Genomic DNA, 22949 nt, shown 5'->3' with positions numbered 1-22949 from the left:
TTTATTTTTAATTTTTTTTTCATTTTTTTTATAAATTTTCTTAATTTTGGAAATTGTTTAATTTAATTTTTATTTTAAATATAAAAATAAAAATAAAAACAAAAATAAAATATAAATAAATAAAAATAATTAAATAATAATATGTATATATATAAATCTTTTTAGTCTATTATAGCATATTATTTTTTTATTTTTAATTTTTATTATAATAATAAATTTTAATAAACCCAATATTAATAATAAAAATAAACTAAAGGCAATAACAATAAACAATAAATAATATTATCTTATTTATATAATATTAAATATAACTATTTTTTATTTTATTTTTATTTTCGATCCCCAATGTTTGAATCACATTTAAATGATTTAATAGAAAATACTATGAATGATGAAAATGCAAATATTTACAAGACGTCAAAGAAAATCGAACATTCAAGAGGTGGTTTAAAAGATTTAATAGTACATCCAAGTAGTGGTAGTGGAAGTGGTTCACCTAAAACAAATATTTCAACACCAACAAGTAATAATAGCAGTGGAAGTAGTACACCTAAAACAAGTATTTCAACAGTATCTTCACATCAATCAGTTGCTAAAACTGCGAATTCTTCATCAATTAAATCAACTCAGATAAAAAGCCAATCATTAAGAGAGGTTTTAGAGGAATGGAGATCAGAGTTTTATCCAAATTTAACCTATGATGATTTCAATGAAAATTTAAAACCGGTTAATAATAATTTAGCAAACAAATCAAAAAAGAATGGCGATGATATAGACACCGACGAAGATGAAGAGGATGAGGTTAGTGATAATGAAAGTACCAGCAGCAGTAGCAGTGGCAGTAGCAGTAGCAGCAATAGTACCAAGGGCAATGATTATAACGGAAATATTAATTATCACGAATATTTAGAAAACAATAATATGCTCGGTGGTTTTAGGTTGGAAGAAAATAATGAAAACGAAGAAAAAGAAGAGAATGAAGAAATTGATCAAGAGTCAGCAGATAGTCTTGAGGAATCAACAAACCAAACATTACAAAATTCAAGTTTATTAGAGCAAAGAGTCAAACAATGGATGAAAGATATTCATTTCGATATAGACCAATCATCTAAAATTTTTTTAAATCAATTACCTCCACAAATTTTCGAATCACCTCAATTAGGTTCTATTGGAAGTGATTTACCAATGACTCCTTCAACAAAAGAATCACCAAATCCAAACTCAAACTCAAAAAATCAATTTGATTTATGGAGAGAAAATTTTAACAAGTCCATGGATGAAAAAATGTTAGAAAAGAAAAGGACAAATAAAATAACAATCACTTCAAATAAACAATAATAAAAGTTTTTTAAGAAATAAAAGAGTAAATTTTAAAAAAACATTTATTTTAATTTAATTTCTTTTAATTGATTCATAAGATGGAAAGTTGTAATCGGTTTTAATATAATTAATAGTTCTGATGTTAATTCATCCCAACCACTTTCATCAGTGATAATCATACTGATTAGTGATTCAAAACCTAATTCTTCCACAACTTTGTTTTTATCTTCTCCTATTATGCAATCGAGAAAAGTATTAAATGTATGGGAACATTGAAGATCTAATGGTTCGGGGAATTGATATTCTTTCTTTATATTTTGAGGCACTTCTAATTTTGTAAGATTAATTAATTCGTTTCTTTTGGCTAATGGAATTTTTACTGATAGCCAATCTTCTTTCTTTAAATTTAAAACAACTGAAAAACAATCTATACCCAAGTCGGTCAAATTCTTTTTAAAATCATCAGCAAATTTGGTTTTTTCATTTAAAAATTTAATAAATAATTCTCTATCATATAGATTAAATAAATTATAGCTTGTTTCTGTAGTTGTAGTTGTAGTTGGAGTTGGGGTTGTCGAGTCTGAGTCTTGTTTGTTATTGTTAAACGAGGCTATTGAGGTTTGGGGTATAGATCTTGGAGATTGAATTTTTTCATTTTTAAGAATTGGGGTCAATGGTGATTGCATAGAACTAGTGGTATCTTCTTTTTGGATTGATGTATTAACTAGAGTGGTTATAATACTTGGTATAGTAATATTATCATTTTTAATTATATTTGGTTGATTCTGAGGTGATTCTTTTTTGATAATATTGCTTGAGGATAAAATGGATAAATTCTTTGTGTTTCTATTAATAATAAAGTTTTCTTTAGGGGATGCTTTATTAATAGTCTCCATTGGTCTTTGTTTAAATTCCCAATTTGGTTCTTGATATTGTTCTTTACTAATATGGTTATTTGTGTAATTAGATTTTAGGTGAAGATGTGTAAGTGTTTTAACCAATGATCTCATGAAGAGTGGGTAATAGCAAATTGGTAAATTAATTGAAAAGTCATAAATTAATGATGAATTTATAAAGCTATCGGCTAAATCTTTAAATTTAATCTTTTGATTTGATACCAATTGTTTGACTTGAGATAAGGACATTGATGTAATAATACCACTTAAAGTTTCGACCCATTGATAGAGATATTTTGGATTTGTCTCGATAGAGGAAATAATTTTAATTTCGATTTGATTAATGTTGTCTACATGGATTTCATCTAGTGTTTTAGGCTCGTGAATAATTCCAGTATATAATCTATCAAAGATACTACAGTTGTTGATAACATGTTTGGCTATTTGGAAAATTGATGAAATTGGAGTAATTTCAATAAGTTTTATAAATTCTTCTGGCAACAATGAATGGATAACAGGATTTAGTGGATTAAATTCCGAAATTTTCTTTGAAAGAATTGCAATACCATTGTTATGGTTATCGAGGTTGGTAAAAAGTAGAATTGATTCAACTAAATATTCAGAAATTGAAGTTAATTGATTAAATGGGATAGTTTTACAAATTTCTTTAAATTCTTCATCGTGGAATTGAGTTGATAGATCATATTCTAAACCATTATTTAATAATTGTTTTAATGTTTTTATTGTATCTGGATAAATATTATCATTGTTAATGATAGATTGTTGTGACAAGGAATTATTTGATGTTGTTTTCTTCCAGCTAAATGGGAATTCTTCATTTAATAAGTTTGATTTGATATCTGGTAGTAGTTTCTTTTGAGAAATAAAGTTTGCAATAATTTTATTTTGGATTATAATTGAATCTTGGTTAAGTTGTTGTTGATCTTTTTTGTAATAACTCTTGATGTCATTTAAAAATCTAAAGTACTCTAGGAAATTTGAACCAATATAGTTTCTGAATTGATTTTTTAATTGTAAACCGAAAATTTGTTTAAATTGGATTCTAATGTATGATTCATTTTCATTTAAATAGTTGTCTTTTGTTAAAAGTAAATCTCTAACTATATTTTTCCATTCTTCAATTTGATTGCTTAAAATGTCTTTGATTAATTTATTATTATTATTACTACTCGAAAAACCACCAATAAAACTATAATGACAAACAATTGATGATATAGGTAATTCATCTTGAAGTAATTGGCTTGTGTTGTTACTATTGATAAGTAATAAATATTCATTGAATGACTCTTTACATTGGTTCCAAGAGTTTAGTAATGGTGAAATTGATTCTTTACTTTCGAATGATTCTAATAAATATTCGAATGCTTCTCCAATAGTTTTATGAATATAATCTCTTGGTAATCTCTTGAAAAAGAATTTCCTAAATAATGTTAAGAATTTGATAATCTTTGGGAAATATGTTGATAATGAAAGTGTTTTTAAATTTTCTTCAAAGAATTTCATTAGTTTAAACTCTTGATTAAATAGTTCACTATCAATAAAGTTATTTGGTTGCAACCATTTAGCATTGGAGCCTGTTTTTGGTTCTTGATAACGGTAAATAAAATTGTTGTTCTTATCAGTTGTTTCCCGGTCATCAACAAATGATTTAATAATGTTGATCAAAAGAAGGTAGGTTTCATTATCTGTTTGGTGGAGTTTTGAAATATTTGATAAACCTAATAAATCTAAGAGATCTTGATTGTTTAAAAGGATGTCTAAATGCTTTTCACTGATATATTTTAATTCGTTTAAAAGGTATAGTTGATTAAAAAGATTTTGGATATAATTATTTTCGTTATCTGGATTGAGTATAAATGTAAGATATAAAGAATCTTTAAATGTTGAGATGTTATTTTTTAATAATTTCTCGTTAATTTCATTATTATTGATACCAGAATAGCAAATATAAAGATGGTCAATTAATCTATCCATTAAATTTCGAGAGATGACAATAGATTTCATTTTTGAAAACGGTGTTTCCTCTTTAAGTTGATATTTGATTAAGTCATTTATATTAACTTTCTCTTGGGTAATAGTATTGTTGCCATTTTGACTGTTTCTTGATACTTCTAAAAGAGAACGATAAAGGGCTTGAATTAATGGATAGTTGTTTGGAGCAACAAATCTATATTGGGTTACTATTCTAATATTGAACCAATCAAAATGGTTTAAATAAATTTCTGGGATGAATGTCATTGGTTCGATTGTATCTTTAATTTTCATAAATATATCTTCAATTTCGTTTGTGGTAGTCTTTTCAAATACATCACAGATAACTTGTTTGATCCAATCGTCTGGTAAAAGATGGTGATAAAGTTGAGAGTTGTATATCATTAAGAATTCTGTAATGTTTTGAATTTTAAGAGGAATAATTGGTTTGAGTATATTTAACATTAAGTGTTTTTTCGATTTGCATTTATCAAAAATTTCAGTAAATGAAAGATTATACTGGGTGAGGAAATCATTTTTGTTTGTGCTTTCTTGATTAATGAAAATTGATAATGCAATTTGATAGTTGTAATGAATATTAATTGCTTTTGATAAAAATGAAATTTCTTGATCTTCATTGTTTTCAATGGTGTTGTTGGTGTTTGTTGACTCTGATGGTTGCTCTAAAAGTTTAAGGTTTTTGAATATATCATTCATTGAGATTATATTAAATATGATTGATAATTCCATTGTCCAATCCCCTAATGACGAAATAAATTCATCAATAGGTTTCTTTTTATCATTATAAAATTCTAAAAATCTTGAATCGAAACGTTTGACGATAAGCTTGATAATCTCCATTTGAATTAAAGTTTCATTATATGGATTACTTTTGATACTTGCTAAAAGTTCTTTTTGTAATTGGTCCCTATTCTTTTTGTTATCTTTTTCGAATATGCTATAAAGACAATCGGTAATATCATTTAAGAAAGCAATTAGGGGTTGTTGGTAGTGCAAAAGGACAAAGTATTTAAGGAAGGAATGGCCATTGATTTGTTTTGTCAATAAATCGATTATATCTCTGAATAGTTTCATCCATTTACTTGGTTTTAAGATTTTTAATGATCTAATTACAAAATCTTCAACAAATGAATCCCTAATTTCTTCATTTTCTTCTATAAATTTAACCAATTCATTAAATGGAGGAATGGATTGAATGGATTCCTCTAAACGTTTCATTAGTTCTTTTGGTTTAATTTCGTGATGGTTATTATTATTGACTTTCTTTGACTGTTGGTTTATAATTTGTTCGATTTGGTTTTGAATAAAATCGGAAATAGAGTCATATAGGGGTATATTTGATTCTTTATAATGGTAATTAATTATAATTTGTTCGAATCTACTCTTTTCAATTATGTCCAATGAAATTGGCTTTTCATTAAATCTTATACTCTTGATAAATAATAAAATTAAATTTTCTTGGTCGCTATCCACTTCAATCGATTTTAATTGTGAAATGTTTTGCTGTGAAAGAATTGAATGTAAAACTTTAAATACAATTGGTTGAAGGTATCTATTTAATGTTTCTTTAATTGAGTCTGATAATGATTTACCCATAGAATAACCGCTTAGAATCATTTGAGAGCAATCTGATACAATAGTATGGAAAACATTATAGTTTTTATTTGATGATAATGCAGGTTCGCTCTTGGTCATAAAAAGTTTAATTATCTCCTTACACCAAACTGGATGTTTACTAAAAATTTCGTAAATATCTTCTTTTATCTCGAAAACATCGAAAGAGGTTTCGTCATCTTCATTTGGGTTATTGTTATCTGTGGTTAAGTTGTACTCTTCTTCATATTCAGAGTCAAATTTGATATTGATTTGTTTAATAATATCATTAATTTGATGTAAAAGTGATTTTTCTAAAATTGAATAGATAGATTCAATATTTAAATTGATATCTAAGCCACATCCTTTAGCAATCCATGAACGAACATCCGAGTCTATAGAGTCATTGTAGTCTTTTGAGGGACCCAAAAATGATGAATTTGAAATGGATGAGGACGATTCATTGCTGCCAATTGAAAGTGGGTCTTTTGAGTCAAATTTAACACCGAGAGAGTCTACATAAAGATAATCCATTTGATGGAGGTAGTTAACACCAAATTTAACTTGATTGGAAATCCAAAGTTCGTGGGGATAATGGCAAATAATAACAACATTCTTTTTGTGAGATTCTACTACAGATTTATCTAAATGATTTGTAATAAAGTTAATTTGGGAATTTGTAATTTCATTCATATCGGCAACAAAAATTGCAGTTTGAATTTCATTTTCGTTATTTCCCAAAAATTCATTATTTAAAAATTCATTAAATTTCTTTTTAAATGAAAAGCTTGATTTAAAACTATTATATTGGAATACTTTGAAAAGTTTTTTAAATCTAATATTTGAATTAAAGTTTGGTATATTTTGATTTTTATAATATTCTAAATTTAATAGCTCTTCATTAATATTAAAGAGGTCAATCGATGATCTTGTATAAATAGTGTAGATTGACGATTTGTTTGTACAATGTGGCTGTTGTAATTGTTGTAAAAATCTAAATATACTAAAATGCTCCTGACCTAATAAATACTCTTTGATATAGTTTGAAGGTAAAAAGTTTGAATGAAAAATGGTATCCGGTTTACCAAGTTGAAGTAATTTCAAATTAATTTGACCTATTGGTGATAGTGAGTCATTAATATCTGAAATATATGAACTATAATATTTCTTTTCATTGTTTTTGCCATCATTTGATTTGCTATTAAGATTGAATTTAATATAGCTATAGATGATAGAGGTTATGGTTTCTTTTTCTTGGTAACCATATAGATAATGTTTTTCGTTTTGGTTAAAATGGGATATTAATTGATTACTTGAATTCAATAAATTGTGATAGATATCTTTGTCGAATTGAGTGCAATTATTTTCGAGGAAATAACGTATATAGGTTTCGGTTGTAACAAAATATTTTTCGAAACGATTAAGCCAAGGAAGTTGCACATTTTTAATATTTGAGAGCGGTTGTAAAACAATAATTTTGAAATTTGGATGAACCTTTTGATGTGCAGTATGAGTACCAAATGAAATAGTAGCCCAAAGTGAAGTTTCATTATCTGCTGAAGAAAGGGTAATAAAGTACCTATTAAAGACATCGTAGAAACATTGATCAATGATAGAGGTATTAACCATAATAACAGTACCACCACAAGACATTTCTTTTTTAATTTCAGAGAATAGATCTACTAAAGAGCTAATGGTTTGGTCATCTTTAAAGCCACCAACACGAATAACCTTTGGATTTGAAGATATTTCTCTTAAGATTCTTAAAGATGATTCATTATTGGATGGGTCAATAACCATAATGAAACGAAAAGCAGAATTGTTTGGATTATTTGTTAAATCTAGTTTTTCACTTAAGGATTCTTTAATTCTTATAATTGTATTTTCTGTATTTAGTAAAGAAGCGATTGATTTACTCTTTGTATCGAAACCAAATTCTCTGAGGAATAGCGATGAGAGCTCTTTGAATTTGTTGAATGGAATACCATTAAAGTTTCTTTCTAATGACTCCATCAAAATTTCTGGTGTAATAATTGTAGTGTCAAGTACTTCTAATGTTCTATTAAGATGACGTAGGAAAAATACAAAATCTCTTTGGTGGAATAGATTGGGCTTAGTATCTTTGGTGAAGTGATTTGATAGTCTATAACCTTTACATAAAGCTTGGGTAATTTTGAGTTGTTCTTTTTTATCGCTTATTTTCTGGATCATAGGTAAACAAGTATATACTAAAATTTCTTCATCTTTTTCGTGGATGGTATCTGAATGGAAGAGAATTAACATTCTATTATTTTTTGCAGCATCTAAAATTTTATTTGATAAGATAATGGTTTCAATATTACTAATATTTTGGTCAGTTGACATATGTTGTTCTTTATCTAAATAACCATGGAGAATTTTTAATGGCGAGTGATTTTGATATTCATTAATTAAACCAGCTTCATCAAGAAAAACTACATGTTTAGTCATTTGGAAAAAGTCTTGATGCCCTATAGCTTGTGTATATTTAGCTTTGATTTCTTCATCCGAGGTATGAGGAGTGCATTGATATTTTAATGTATATATACTTGACATATCAACAAAACCATTATTGTAGTCGAATTGTTTATTCTTTATATTTGTAATTTTACCGCCTATGGTAGTTGATAAAGAAGAGTGTAAGACTTGCGATGAAGATAATGATTGAGTTTGTGGTTGTGTTTGTTGAGATGAATTACCAATATTATTATCGTTCATTATATCAATAACTAATGATACTGCTAATGTTTTGCTATTGCCTGGTGGACCAATGATAAGTAAAGGAATTGAAGAATTTATTGAAATTATCATTGTAAAAATATTTAGTTGTAATGATTGAGTAAGAGCGACACCCTTTGGGATTTTTGATTTTATCTTTTCTGAAAATGCTCTTAATACTTCTTTGCATACCTTTGAGAAGCCAATAGCTTTGTTCTTATTTTGATTGTTTGATTTATAGGACAATAAATTTGGAGGTAATAGTTTATTGAAACAGTTATTTAAAACCTCTTTGAATTTCTTTCTATATACAACAGGAATACGAAGATAGTAGGCAACAAAAACAGTAGCTATAATTGATAACCAATGTAAATAATCTTTGTTTAAAAGATGTGTTGGTACTACGTATTGGGGAACATTTATCCCAGATGATGAGCTTGACAATGATAGATTTAAAGTTTGTTGTTTATTTTTTTCTAAAAAGAAAATTGATCTTTCTTCATCAGAAAAGAAACTAGTTGATATAAGCATTTGTACACCAATGGAGTGAGTTGTAAAGAATTCGTAGAGTTTGGATACTCTCATTATATCACGAATTGAGGGATGAATTTTACTATTGATAATAAATGGGTTTCTGAGGAAAGATTGACATTCGATTATGATTGTCTTTAAATGTCTACTATATTCTTTGTCTAAATCATTATGTTTGATTTCAAATAAACATTCTAAGAAAGGAATTTCATTTTCTTCTTTAAATTGACCAAAATTAAATATGATTTTGTTCATTGATGGCGGAGTTGGTTGAACCATAAACACATGATCACGTTGTGGATCATTATCATCAACACCTGTGAAATCTAATAGTGGGTTTAGTTCTTTATTAAACAATAATTCTGAATCATTTGATGTGGATGAAACTGTTGGAATTGAACTTGATGATGCTGATAGTGAAATGCTATTTGATTCATTTTGAATAATGTTGTTATTAAGTTTTGTTAGAGGATTCATGGCACCAATAAAGTAAACGTTTGAAGGTATTGGTACACCATCACAAGACTTATCCATAAATATTTCATTAATTAAAGATAAGGTGTCTGTTGGACTGGTATTGAATTCATCAATAAATACTAAGATCTTGATATCGCTTTTCATTGTTAATAAATGATTGGCATCGACAAAGATACCATCTAATGCTTGTTTGAATTGAATTGAGGTGAATTTGAGATGCATTATAAATCTGTGATAGACTTTGATGTAATTTAGTTGGTTACAGGCTAATTTCGAGAACATTTTAGCATCGTCTAATGAAACAGCTCTATACATATACTTTTGACGGTAATATTCTAATTGTGGATGGTTTTTATGAACTAAATGATTCTTATCTAAGAGTTTTAAAATAAACTCTACCAAACCATTTAATAGATCTTTTGCAGCAATTGGCTTCTCTTTAAATAGATCGTCTATTACTTCAGGAATACGATGAAGATGAGCTATACTTTTAATCTTTGGTGTGACAGATTCACGTTTATCAATAATTTTGTTTATTTCATCTACCAATTTAGCATTAAAATCTTTTTGGGTTTCTTCTACATATTGGAAATTGAGAATTAAAGAATAGAAATGAAGCATTTTAGTTTTACCCACACCCGTGTCACCATTTAGAACAACTGATTTACCAGATCTAAGACGATCATGTAGAATAATTAGTCTGAGGGCAAACTCTGGTGTTAAAATATAGCCTGAATCGGAACATATCTTTGAGATGATCATACTGTTATTATTGTCGTATATTTTAAAGAATTTAGCAACTAATTTGAAGAATTCGTCTCTTTTTTCAACAGATTTTTTAAGATTAAAAATATGTGGTTTCCATTCCTCTTCAATTAAATTGAGAGCTGAATATTTGTCAACTACTTTTGAGTAATTTTCCATATTGTTATCGAAATCTATAAATTCTAATGGATGGACATTGGTGGCTTCAACTCTATCTTTAAGAATTCGAACTTTTTGAATCATATTTAAATGGGTCTTTGAAATGGTTGGTGGATTACTCCAAATATTTTTACTTGAAACAATTGAAAAGTTAGGACATGATAGCATTAGACATTCTAAAAGGATCCATGGAAGTAGATTACCGATATTACCGCAATGGCCAATGGAGCTGTCAATGTAAACGTCCATGTAGTTTAGTTTTTCTGACAGTAAAGTAAAGAATATTTTTCTTTCGTGTAAAAAATTGTTGTTTGATAAGAAATGAGTGTATGGTAATATTTTTGATTCCCATTGTTGTGGAAATTGCTTTACTAATAATGTTTTGAGGTCATTAATAAACTCGACTAGACCATAACCCTCTTTATCCATGGCACTGGTGTTAACAAGCTGTGGTTTTTGATAAAACTCTATTGTACCTTCATAGTCAAAATTGAAATCTTTTAGGTAATATAGATAACGGAAACATTTCTTTTCTAAATCACTAATTTTCCATGGTTTTGTTGAGTCTTGAACTTTGCCAATATTGTAAAGGAATGGAATTGATTTTTTAACATATTTTTCATATGAAATTTGATTATTTGATTGTAAGTCATTTGGTAAACCAGTTTCATCTAACATAGAGCCCACTTCCACATAAATGTCCAATAAAAATCTACCGGATAGGTTGAAAATATCACCATTTTCGGCAACAATGAAACCATAGGTAATTAATGGGTAGATAAAGATGTTAAAGCTATTAAAGTCATAGAAACTTGAAATATAAATATAAAGAGATACCCTTTGGATACCAATATTATTCTTCAACAAGCCAGTTAACTGATCAATTAAATTGCTGCAGTTCCATTTGGGTCTAATATGAACCTGAATAAATACAGAATTCTCTTTGTTTGATTTTTCACTAATTTCTGATTGAATATAATATGTTTTACCATTACCAATTAAAATCGATAAAGAATTAATGCCAACTGTAGTATGGACCAAAGACCAATAGTTCTTAAAACAGCTCCAATCAGCACCTTTAACTTCAATCTGTTTGATATTATTAAAAAATTCAACCAATTCTCTATTTTCGGTTGTTACAATATAAATTTTACTTTGTTGGATACTATTTGGTGATGAACTTCCGATTGAGGAAAAATATTTTTTAGAGATCCAAATAAATAATTCATCCTTGTTTTGTGGTATACCAATTAAAAAGTAATTTAAATTTAAATTTAATGCTTGGATTTCATTAAAATAATTGAAGTCGAATGATTCATTTGGTGAGGTATAGAGTAGCTGTGATGGATGTGGTGCTTTATTATTATTTGCTAAAAATAATGAATTGTATAAATTTTCAAAGCTATCACATTTTAAAATTATTAAGTTTGATGATGAGGAGTTAATGATTGAAGTTGATGTTGGTGCCTGTATTGTAGAACATGAGGATGAAGATAATATTTGAGATGATCTTTTATCACTTGATGGATTTAATTCGAAATTAAATTTTAATTTGAGTTCTGGTTCTAAGAAATTGAAAAATATCTTTAAAAATTCAAATGTATCTTTAGTTGATTTTAGTAAGATGTTCTTGTTTATAGTTGTAAAGATTAAGGCCTCATCAATTTCTATTAATGGGAAACAATACTTGACGAATGGATATATTAATGAACTGAATATATAGGCATTATCTTTTGACATGGTTTCTTGGTTTTGAGTTATAAAAATAGTATTTAAATATTTGTCAACCTTTGAATAAAATGAAGAAATGCCCTTCTTTTTGAGTAATAAAAGTTGTGATGGTAAATCCTTCATTTTATCTCTCCAGTCTTTGCAGTCGGCTTTAAGATCAACGATCTTTTTACAAAGTGATAATGGGTTTGTATCTTCTAAACTACAATCTATAATAACTTCAATTTCGCCATTTGGATAACCTGGATGATAAATTGAATCGAGTTGTAAATGAATTTTATGAATCTTTCTAATATTGAGGTAAAGCTTTCTAAATTGTTCAAAATAACCCTCTTTATCAGTTAATGAGCCTAACTCTAAACCACGATATAAATCATCAATTAAATCTTGACCATAAGTAACAGTAGAACCATGTGCTTGAATAAACCAACCGGGTTGACCATTAGTTGTATATGAAATGAATTTTGACTTCTCTTTAATAATTAATTGAACAATTTTGACAATATTCTTTGAATCATCTAAAGTATATGATTCGAAAATAACTTTAATCTTTTCAATATTTTTAGATACGGTTTGTAAAATACTGTAAGATGATGGTGCTTCATTTGTGAAACTTGTTTCAAAGAACTGGGAAACTGTTGAAAATATAGTTTTGCTTACTGTTGGAACACTACTTTCTTGCTCGTTTTTTAAAGATCTTTTATAAACTCTATAGTATTGAACGAAACGATGAATCGATTTAAAAGCATAATCTGCATTGTTAATTAAATTACTATTCTCTGATCTATCCAATTCCATAGATATACGATCATTAATCATTTGACATTGGGACACGAAATTTTGAATATCATTAAACTTTGAGAACCAATCTAACAACTGTTTGTTTATACCTTGAAATAATTGTAGGTGATAAATTGAGTTTAAACCACCAACCAAACTGGAAATTTTATTTTCAATATCTTGGGAAACTTTACTTGTCACAAACTTTTCATTCTTTAACATTTCCACTTGCTTATTAAAATCTTCCATATTTGAAATAACTAAATAATTTGACTCTCTTGAGACATAATTTGTAAAATGGTCAATATCTCTACAAAAAACAAAATATCTTTTTGAATTATCAAATATTTTAATAATTTCTTGATAAACCTTATCAAACTCTTCTTGGTCTTCATCTTGTTGATCTAGTTGTGGGGGTGATGGTACCTGAGAGCTATTTAAACTACTATTTAAATAATTTAAATTGGTGCTACTATGATTCAAGCTAATATTTTTTGAATATAAATAATTGTATATTAATATAACTTCTCGTTTGAAATCAATTGATGAGTCATTGATAATTTTTTCGAACAATGGATTCATCGAAATTTTAATTGAATCTATATCTGATTTTGGAACCAATTGTTGAAAGAATTTCTTTAAAGATACTATAATTGAGTTTAAATTCTTTTCTTCTAATGCATACTCCTCAAAGAGAATATTAAAAACTATGGATCTGTGTAATCTAAAATAACCAATAAATTGAATACTTTCTAATATGTCTCCAGTGCTGTGTCTATAATATTTGCTTATCATTGAAGATTCGTTACTACCAAGAGAAATACCAGCAACGCTAAGACTATTTGTATCACTTCCATCACCTCCATTTTCTTCATCTTCGCTTTCACTGTTGCCACTACTATTATTACTACCATTACTACTTGAACTAACAGTTGATTTTGAAATAGTTTGAATTAATTTTAATGGTTTAAAAGATTTCTTTACTGAGGTATTTCCAAACATAAAAATGGAACCATCTTCTAATGTTCTTTTCTTGAAAAGATTAGTGTATGAAGAAATTTGAGAGCTTAGCTTTCTTGGTTCAATAATAAACTGTTTAATATTAAAACCGAACCTTCTCATATATTCTGTGTACTTTTTAAAAAGAGGGTAAAGTTTTTTATCATTATGATAATCATACTCTAATTCACTAATTTCTGGAAACTTTGTAATAACTTTAAATAATTGACCATCACGTAATAGAGACACTAAACCTTGATACTCTTGACCAAAACTTGGCTCAAATGTTTCCTCTAGCATAGACACCCTCTTTAATAAAATTTCTTTAACTTTGGAAACTAATGAAAACAAATTCTTACAATCAACTGACCAAAGATTTTTAATTGAGTCAGCCTCAAGAATGTTACGATGATTATTTTTATTTGGTGATGATGATAAACTGGGATCACTATTATTATTATTATTATCTATATTGTTTTTATTAATGAAATCTTTTAATGATTTTAAATCCAAGAGGTCATTGAATATATTATCAAATGGCATTGAATTTATATGTGATATACGTTGATCGTTATTATCTGAAGATGATAAAATACCATTTAATTTATATTCATGGTCGTATACTCTTGAAAGTTTGTGATCTATTGATTTGGTTAAAAATAAAATCCATACTAACGATTTATTATCAAGTTGTTCTGAGGCCCCAATATCTAAATATGAACTATTAATTGAAATATCTACAAGTGTATGACAAATTGATTTAAAGTGGATTAAATTATTTGCATCATCACCTGAAAACTGTGTTTTTACTTTTCGTTCTTCAAACTCGATAATTGTTTTATAAATTGTTAAATGTAGTTGATTTTTATCTAGCTTGTCTATGTGCTTTAAAAATTTGTTAATATAAATTCGAATTATAAAATGTTTATATAGTATATCATAATTAAACCTACATTCTTTAATGCAATTCTAAAACAAATTGGATTCAAATGAAATAATTCTTGTGTAATTGAAAAATCTAATAAATCTTCTAATGATAAATCGCACAATATATGCTGAACGAGTTTAATTGAAGATATCTTGCAAAGTATATGGTAATAGTCTAAAACATCCAATTCATTGGATACAAATGCTACATTATTTAAAAAGTTGTCAACATCTGATATTAAATTTTTAAAATCTGAACCTATAATCAAACTTTTAAAAAAAAAACAAAAATAAAATTAATATTTATATAGATAAATATAAATTATTTATATAAACTTACGTTTTAAAATATTTTAAACTATATTGACTGGAATATTTATGAAAAACTGGAGTTAAAATTAAATTTATATGATTTTGAAAAAGAGTAGTTTGTTGTCTTTTATTATATGTTGAAAAAGCTTGCATAAATTCTTGAGCTAATGAATTTTGATGATTTTTATCTGAAATAAAAAATCTTTGAAAGATTTCGGTACCTAATTTTTGTTTTGAAGAATCGGAAATATAATTTACATTACTTATTATATCGAGAATGAATTTCATAATTTCAATATCCTCATTATCACCATCACTGTTACCATAATCATTAAATAAGCTTTCTACTAAAATATCTACTAATTCTAATTGTAATAATGGTTGATTTGAAATATTTAAGAAAGATATGATTTTTGATTTTTTTAATAAAAATACCTATTTAAATAAAAATATTAGTAAATAGCCATCATTAATTATAAAAATATTTCCTAATTAAAACCCTTACATTTTCGTTACTTTTTAAAAAATATTTAAAAAATATAAACTTATTATTTAATAATTGATAAAATTGAATAAGGTTATTAAAATAGTTATCATGTAATTGATTAATCCATTTTAAAGACCAATCCACCATGGTTTTGATCTTATCTAACGATAATGGGGATGTAAGTGAACCTTCTGTTGTATTAATTGATAAATCTATAGCAAAGAGACATAACAATATCTTGATTTCCATTGATTGAATCTTATCTTTTAAATCCTCTTGAAATAATGAAAAAAATTTAAAAAACACATTAATTAAAATTTCATTCTCTTGGATCTTCAATCTTTGAGAGTTTTGAATTTGATTTAAGTGAGAATTATTAGCTTTACCACTACTAGAACTACCACTACTAACCTCATCTTCATCTTCTGAAAATAGAAACTGCTCGTCATCTGTGCCACCTCTATTTGATCCCGTAATTGAGCCAGTATGATTACTTCCATTACTAGTACTATTATGTGTTACCCCAATATAACCACCTTTTAAATGATTGATTAATAATAAGCATAGATAGTTTTCAATTTTGTTAACTATAACTTTTAATTGCTCTATATTAGTATTTTGGCTGTGTAATCCCTGTATTAACCTTTGTTTTATTAATTAAAATATGAGTTAGTATACATGTTATATTTAGTAGTAAAAAAATAAATCTTACCCTTGATATCTTGACAATAAAAATACCAAAGAAATATATGGGTAATTATTTGTTGAATGATCCAATGAACCAATAATTGTATCGCTATCAATTGATTTGAAATGATCATCCAAGTAGCTTTGAATGTTGGTGTTTGTGTTTATATGTTTTAAGAGGAATTGAAAAGAATCTAATAATACAAATTTAACCTCGTTAGAATACAATAGCGAAACATTATTCAACTTTAACAATGATAAAATATCTTTTAATAGTTGATTAATTAAGCCACTACTAAGATGATTCCCTATCGATACACCCACATTTCCTAAATTAATCGAATTTTTTTTTATTTTAACCCACAAACTTGAAAATATTTTATTATTATCCATTATTATTATTTTTTTTTTTTGTGATATATATTAAAAAAAAAAATCAACACGTTTTTAAAAAGACATAAAATACAAAGATATAATTTATATAAATACAATAATAAAATAATGAAATAACAAAACGATAAAGATTTTTTTTTTTTTTTTTTTTGAGGTGAGATAAAATAATTTTTTAAAATATTTTTTTTAAAATTTTTTTTTTTTTTTCTGATGACAAAACTTTCACCGAAAAATGATTTTTGTGTAAATAAGTGATTGTGTGCGAGTATTATGGGTGTTATTTTTAGATTATTTTTGTTTTTAAAAAAAAATATATTGTTGCATTTTAAAAAAAAAAAGGTTTTGCATTTAAAAAAAAAAAGATGGGTTAAAAGAGTAAATGGGAATATTTTGTCGTTTTTTTTTTTTAAAGGTTTGGTTAAATCTGTTAAATAAAAAAAATTAGTATTTTAGTTTTAAAATTTCAAAAAAGAAATATTTTTACTTACAATAAAAAAAATATTTCGTTTGGAGAAAAAAAAAAAAACACAGAAACAAGAGAGTTGTTTTTAAATAGATGGATGTGGTTTTATTTAGTTTTTGAAATCAGTTGAACAACTGAGATCTCTGAATTTATTTATTTGTTGTTTCATTGATTCAATTTTGGCTTCAGCAAATTGAACAGCATCTTTACCTACAAAGAGAAATTTTTTTTTTTTTGGTTAATAATTGTTGTATTTTTATTAAAATTATAATAATTCTATATTTACCCAAAAAGAAATGTAATGGAGGATCTTGCATTACTGAAACTTCAACTATAGCTTTAGCACAAAGAACAGGATCACCTTGTTGTTTTTGATTTATTTCTTTTGTGTGTGTTTCGATGACATGACGAACTGCTTTATACTCTGGTATTGGATGTTTTGGAACATGCAAGGAGCTAGAGGATAAAAAGTCGGTTCTAACATATCCTGGAAGTACAGAGGTAACTTTAATATTAAACTCTTCTAGATCTTTTGAAAGACTCTCACAAAAACCATCAACAGCAAACTTTGTTGCAATATAGATTGGGAAACCAGGGAATTGGCCATTATAACCAGCAATTGATGAAATGCAAATGATTCTTGGATCTGGGTAATGCATCTCACGTAAGTTTGGCAAAGCATGTTTGATTACATTAATTAGACCAAAAACATTAACATCAAAATTTTCCCTAACTGTTTTATAAAAATTTTAAATAAGTATTTTTTTAATTTTTTTTTTTATCTTTTTTAATTTATTTAATGAATAGTTACCTTCTTTTTCACAAAGCTCTTCAACAGTACCAGCTTGGCCATAGCCACTATTGTTAATTACACAATATATCGAACCGAATTTTTTAATTACTTCATGAATTGCACCCTTGATTGAGGATTCTGATAAAAGATTCATTTCTATTGGTAAGAATCTATCATTTACTAAGCTTGGGGAATATTCTTTTAATTTTTCAATTAAGCTTTTTTTATTTCTTGAAGTTGCTGCAACTCTATAGTTTTGTTTTAATAACTCAACTACCAATTCAAAACCTATACCATGGCTACAACCAGTAACAAAGTAAGTTCTACCTCCTATATCTGTCATTTTTATTTATTTATTTATTTATTTATTATTTGTTAAAATAATGAAATATAAAACTTTTTTTTTTTTGTTCATTGTGCTATAAATAAATAATTAAATAATTTAAATTTTAAATTAAATAAAAAAAAAATTTTTAAAAAAAAAATAGAAAAGGAAATGTGTTAACTTTTTGTGGGGAATTTTACCCCACCCCCTATTACTTTAAATATTTTTAAAATAAAATTTATTAAAATATAAATCGAAATAAAATAAATATATTTGGTTTGTTTAAATCATTATTATATTTCTTTTAAAGTCGAATATTTTCGACTATATTTAAAAGTGTATTGTTGATTGAATATTTACTTGTGAAGCAGGCTGGTTTAAAAAACTGAATATAAACATTGATTTCATTGATGTGAATTTTTAATGTATTGTTTTGTAAATTGTTTAATAGATTATTAAAAAATTCGATGAATAGTCCTTCATTATCAGAGATTATATTAATTGTAAAGGAATGCAACGATGTTGTATTTGAAAGCAATTCGATAAATTTGATATCTGCTTCTTTTACATCCAATATTAAATTTCTAATGGTGTTATTTAAAGGAAAAATTTTTGATATTACTGATTCGAAAACAAGTGGTGAGAGAAAAAGTGTTTTGATTGATGTGTTCTTTGCAAGGGATGAGAGTGCATCGTTATTTAAAAAAAAAATGTTTTTAATTTCTAATGTTTCGATGGAACATGTAGGTTTTGAAAAAATTGAACTTAAACCATCATTAATAGATCTGTAGTTTGTTAACGTTCTTTCATCAAATTTTTTGACTAGTTTCGTGGAACTGAAATAAATATCTTGGCATAATGAAAACCGTTTAATGGTTGAATTTGGTTGAGATAGTGCCGAGATAAAAGAGTTCCATTCCTCAACCACTGCATTGGGTTCTCTTAACATAATATCTCTGCCATTAAATACGTCCTTTAGATACTCAAATCTGATTGGTACATCTATCGACTTTAAAATGGTGCTTGGGTAGTTGCTAATTTTGCCAATATTGCCGACCTCTCCATAAAAGTATTGTGTTTGGAAATGTTTTAGAGATGAACATTGAAATAGTTTGGAAAAATCTACATCAACTCTATCCTCTTCAATTCTTGTAGGTTCATTTGGTGTATAAATTATTGTTTTTGGTTCTAATTGCCCTATTTTTTCTAATATATCAACATTTCGAAAGTTTTCACCAAAGTTACCAATTAGTTTTATTTGGTTTATTTTCTTTTTTCCTGATAAATACTCTGAAATGGTGTGGTTATGAAAAGAGTCATTAGGATATATTGATAGAGTGATGTTGAACTCTACATTATCTGGATACTGTTGGTCTGATAATAAAAAATTCACTGTACTACTTGTATCGTAGGTTTCGTTTTCTTCAAAGTTTACTAATACCTTTCTAAAATTGGTTTTTTTGGTATCTTGGTTTATTTTCATATAGTTTTCATAATGAAATTTTGATTTGAAAATAATAACTGAATTTTCAAATTTAATTAAACTGAAGGCTGAATATTTGATTAAAGGGTATAAAACATAATAGTTATTGAAGTTTAATACTGATGATAATGAATTAGATACTGCTTTAAAGAAATATTTTGAAACCAAACCTAATTCTATTACCTCACAGTTTAGCTTTTGATTAGTTACCATGGTGTGGTTTTCATTATTAATAAATTTATTTCTAATTCTATATAAATAATATACAATATATTTTAAAATTTTGTCATATATATAGTTAGGTATGACCGCACCCATTTTTAATTTACACAACACACATAAAATAAAAAAAAATGAAAAAAAAAATAAAAAAAAGATTTTTGCAAATATTAAATTTTATAAAAATTGGAAAAAAAAAATAATATTTTTCAAATAATTATATTTATTTTTAAATAAAAAAAAAATCTAAAAAAAGATTTTTCATGATCCATAAATACAAAAAAAAAAAAGGACCATTAGTTTATAAACTGATTTGATTTTATAAAATTAGTGATTTGTTGAAATTATTTTTTAATTGTAATTTAAACCATCAGGTTCTGGGAAGTTATTGTTAAATATTAAATCTTGAAGTCTGAATACTGAAGCCTCTATTCCTTTTTTATTGACCAATGATGATGCAAATGGTTCACTTTTGATTTTTTGTAATATTTCAAAGAGGTTTTGTTTTTGTTTCTTGAAAAGAATATTTCCCATTTGAGAAAGGAAGGCTACCAACAAATATGAGGTGATACGACGTGGTTTTAAATGGACTATTCCATGTAACCATTTAAGAGCTAAATCTAAATTGAATAGAGTATTTGGAGCATTTGATGCGGTAGCAGCAGAACCAAAGCCAAACATAGTTGCGGTTGATGGTTGTTCGGATTTTAAGATTAATGATGTAAATAATGAAATGTAACCACACATTCTCTTGTTGAATTCTTCATCAGTTTCGGCTGGTTTTTTAGTTTCTTCATTAAATAAATAGCCTGCTTTTTGTAAACTAATATTTTTATCTTCACCTTGTATTAAAGTAGAGTACATTGGGACTGTATACATGCAATGCTCCTCTAGTTTTCCTAATATAATTTTAAATAGCTCTGGAAACTGTTTTCCAACTTTAATAAGAACGTCTGATAATGGGAATGCTGATGCTGTATGGAATGTAATTTGAGATTCTACTTGGTCCATTGACTTGTTTGCAATTGAAATTAAAGCTCTTTTATAAAAATATTCATTATTTCTCTTTTCATTACCAAGTATATCAGTTAATCTTTTTGCCTTGCTCTCTGTTTGTTCTTTTGATGCCGAAATTTGATTGATTGCAATGTTTATATTCTTTGTCAATTGTTTCTCGTAGTCCAAGTTCTCTTTTGATTGCGTTGGCTTTACTGATAAAAGATATTGTTCAATTTGTTTTATCATATCTTTTCTTTCGCTATAGCCACTCCAATAATAGTCGTTAAAATCCCTACATATTTGATAATCCTTGATACCTTTATCTGTAGATGTAGTTGTATTATCAGGGGCCCTAATGGTTTGAGATTGTTGTTGTTGTTGTTGTTGTTGTTGTTGTTGTTGTTGTTGTTGTTGTTGTTGTTGTTGTTGTTGTTGTTGTTGTAGTTGTTTTGCTTTTTCCTCTTCATCTCTTTTCTGTTGCAATTGAATCTCTTGTTGTCTTTTTTGTTCTATTTCATCTTGAATTCTTTTCTTTTCTTCTTCTTTTTCTCTCTTTATTCTCTCTTGACGTTGTCTTTCAGCTTCTTCTTTTTCTTTCTTTTTTCTCTCTTGACGTTGTCTTTCAGCCTCTTCTTGCTCCTTCTTTTTGATTTCTTGATTTCTTCTTTCAGCTTCTCTCTCTTCTTCTTCTTTCTTTTTTACCTTGGCGACTTCTGCTCTTTCCTTAACCAAAAGATCACCATAGTTTACTCTGATGATTATTTCTCTTGATTCCTCGATCTCTTTTTTAAATTGTTTCTTTCTTTCAGCCATTAAATTTACAAATTTTTTTCTAGAAACTTTATATTCTCTTTCCAAATTAGTATAGAACTCATTTTGTTCTTTTCTAAATTCGTTCATCTCTTCCACTCTATTTCTTTCGCATCTTTCCCTTACTTTTTTGAACTTTTCCTCCATTTCTCTTTTGATTCTATCAACTTCTGTGGCCACTCTAATTTCTCTTTCTTTTTCAAGTTTGTTTAATATATACTCTGTTTGATATGAACTTAATTGTAGTTTAGGCTTATTGTTTTCGTTAACCCTTTTGACAAATTCTAGATCAATAGTTTCTCTTGTTTTGATACTACCACTTTTTCTAATTGGGGGTAAAACAGTGAAATCTATTTCATCGTCATCTTCATTAAATCCATCATCACTAATTGGTACGGTTTCATTTATTTGTTCTTGTTGTTGATAGACCTCTTCACCACCATTATCTCCATCTTCATCATCATCATCATCAATAGTTAAGTTTTCAACCGAAATGGTACATAATTTTTTTCTAAAATCTTTATAAAGGTATTTACTTGATAAGGGTTGAGTTTTGTTTTGAGATGCTGTTTTATTTAAATCTATATTTCTATTTGAAGTATTTGAAGAAGTATTTGAAGAAGTATTTGAGGGTATTATATCAATATCAAAATTTATAAAATCTTCATTATTATTATTATAATTATTATTATTAATGTTTCTTGTGCCAATATTTGTTTTTATATATTTATAAGGAGAGCTAAGGGGTTCTAAACTACAATAAACCTGCTTTATATTATTGCCTCTTTTATATACAACTAAATTATTATCGACATGGTTATTCATATTATTCATATTATTATTTAATTTTATATTATTTGATGAAAGAACATCCATTGTCGATTAAATAAAAATATAAAAAAAAAAAATGGTAATAATGAAAACAAAAAAATTAAAAAATCATCCAAAAAAAATATTTTTTTAATTTTTTTTAATTTTTTTAATTTTTTTTATTTTTTTTTTTTTTTAATTATTTTTTAATAAATGTTTTATGAAAATAAATATTAATTTT

At 26.6% G+C, this 22949-nt stretch overlaps 6 protein-coding genes across 6 annotated transcripts; 1 reads left to right on the top strand and 5 right to left on the bottom strand.

Annotated features, from left to right (window-relative positions):
* The first annotated feature begins 56 nt into the window (after nucleotides 1-56).
* Nucleotides 57-1365, top strand: DICPUDRAFT_91297 (uncharacterized protein). Its single transcript, XM_003284335.1, has one exon. It carries the CDS (start codon nucleotides 346-348, stop codon nucleotides 1336-1338), a length of 993 nt encoding a protein of 330 aa, XP_003284383.1. The 5' UTR covers nucleotides 57-345; the 3' UTR covers nucleotides 1339-1365.
* On the bottom strand, nucleotides 1366-14480 carry DICPUDRAFT_45417 (uncharacterized protein). The gene has a single exon (XM_003284309.1). The coding sequence runs from the start codon at nucleotides 14298-14300 to the stop codon at nucleotides 1383-1385; it is 12918 nt and encodes a 4305-aa protein (XP_003284357.1). The 5' UTR covers nucleotides 14301-14480; the 3' UTR covers nucleotides 1366-1382.
* A 117-nt stretch (nucleotides 14481-14597) lies between these two features.
* Nucleotides 14598-16806, bottom strand: DICPUDRAFT_16183 (uncharacterized protein; the record flags this gene model as incomplete). Its single annotated transcript, XM_003284308.1, has 5 exons — nucleotides 14598-14885; nucleotides 14954-15197; nucleotides 15268-15674; nucleotides 15745-16369; nucleotides 16439-16806. Coding segments are annotated over 5 exons (1932 nt in total), but the record flags the coding sequence as incomplete, so codon positions are not given.
* A 550-nt stretch (nucleotides 16807-17356) lies between these two features.
* Nucleotides 17357-18429, bottom strand: DICPUDRAFT_52884 (uncharacterized protein). Its single transcript, XM_003284307.1, has 3 exons — nucleotides 18081-18429; nucleotides 17556-18002; nucleotides 17357-17479 (listed from the first exon to the last, which is right to left on the bottom strand). Exons 1-3 carry the CDS (start codon nucleotides 18403-18405, stop codon nucleotides 17379-17381), a joined length of 873 nt encoding a protein of 290 aa, XP_003284355.1. The 5' UTR covers nucleotides 18406-18429; the 3' UTR covers nucleotides 17357-17378.
* Nucleotides 18430-18691: 262 nt separating this feature from the next.
* Nucleotides 18692-20083, bottom strand: DICPUDRAFT_148141 (uncharacterized protein; the record flags this gene model as incomplete). Its single annotated transcript, XM_003284306.1, has 1 exon — nucleotides 18692-20083. One exon carries the CDS (start codon nucleotides 20081-20083, stop codon nucleotides 18692-18694), a length of 1392 nt encoding a protein of 463 aa, XP_003284354.1.
* A 357-nt stretch (nucleotides 20084-20440) lies between these two features.
* DICPUDRAFT_148140 (uncharacterized protein) lies at nucleotides 20441-22732 on the bottom strand (the record flags this gene model as incomplete). Its single annotated transcript, XM_003284305.1, has 1 exon — nucleotides 20441-22732. The coding sequence occupies one exon, from the start codon at nucleotides 22730-22732 to the stop codon at nucleotides 20441-20443; it is 2292 nt and encodes a 763-aa protein (XP_003284353.1).
* Between the last annotated feature and the right edge of the window lie 217 nt (nucleotides 22733-22949).

Source organism: Dictyostelium purpureum (assembly GCF_000190715.1).
Source record: "Dictyostelium purpureum unplaced genomic scaffold DICPUscaffold_23, whole genome shotgun sequence".
NCBI lineage: Eukaryota > Evosea > Eumycetozoa > Dictyosteliales > Dictyosteliaceae > Dictyostelium > Dictyostelium purpureum.
This window is presented reverse-complemented; position numbering and strand designations above follow the sequence as displayed.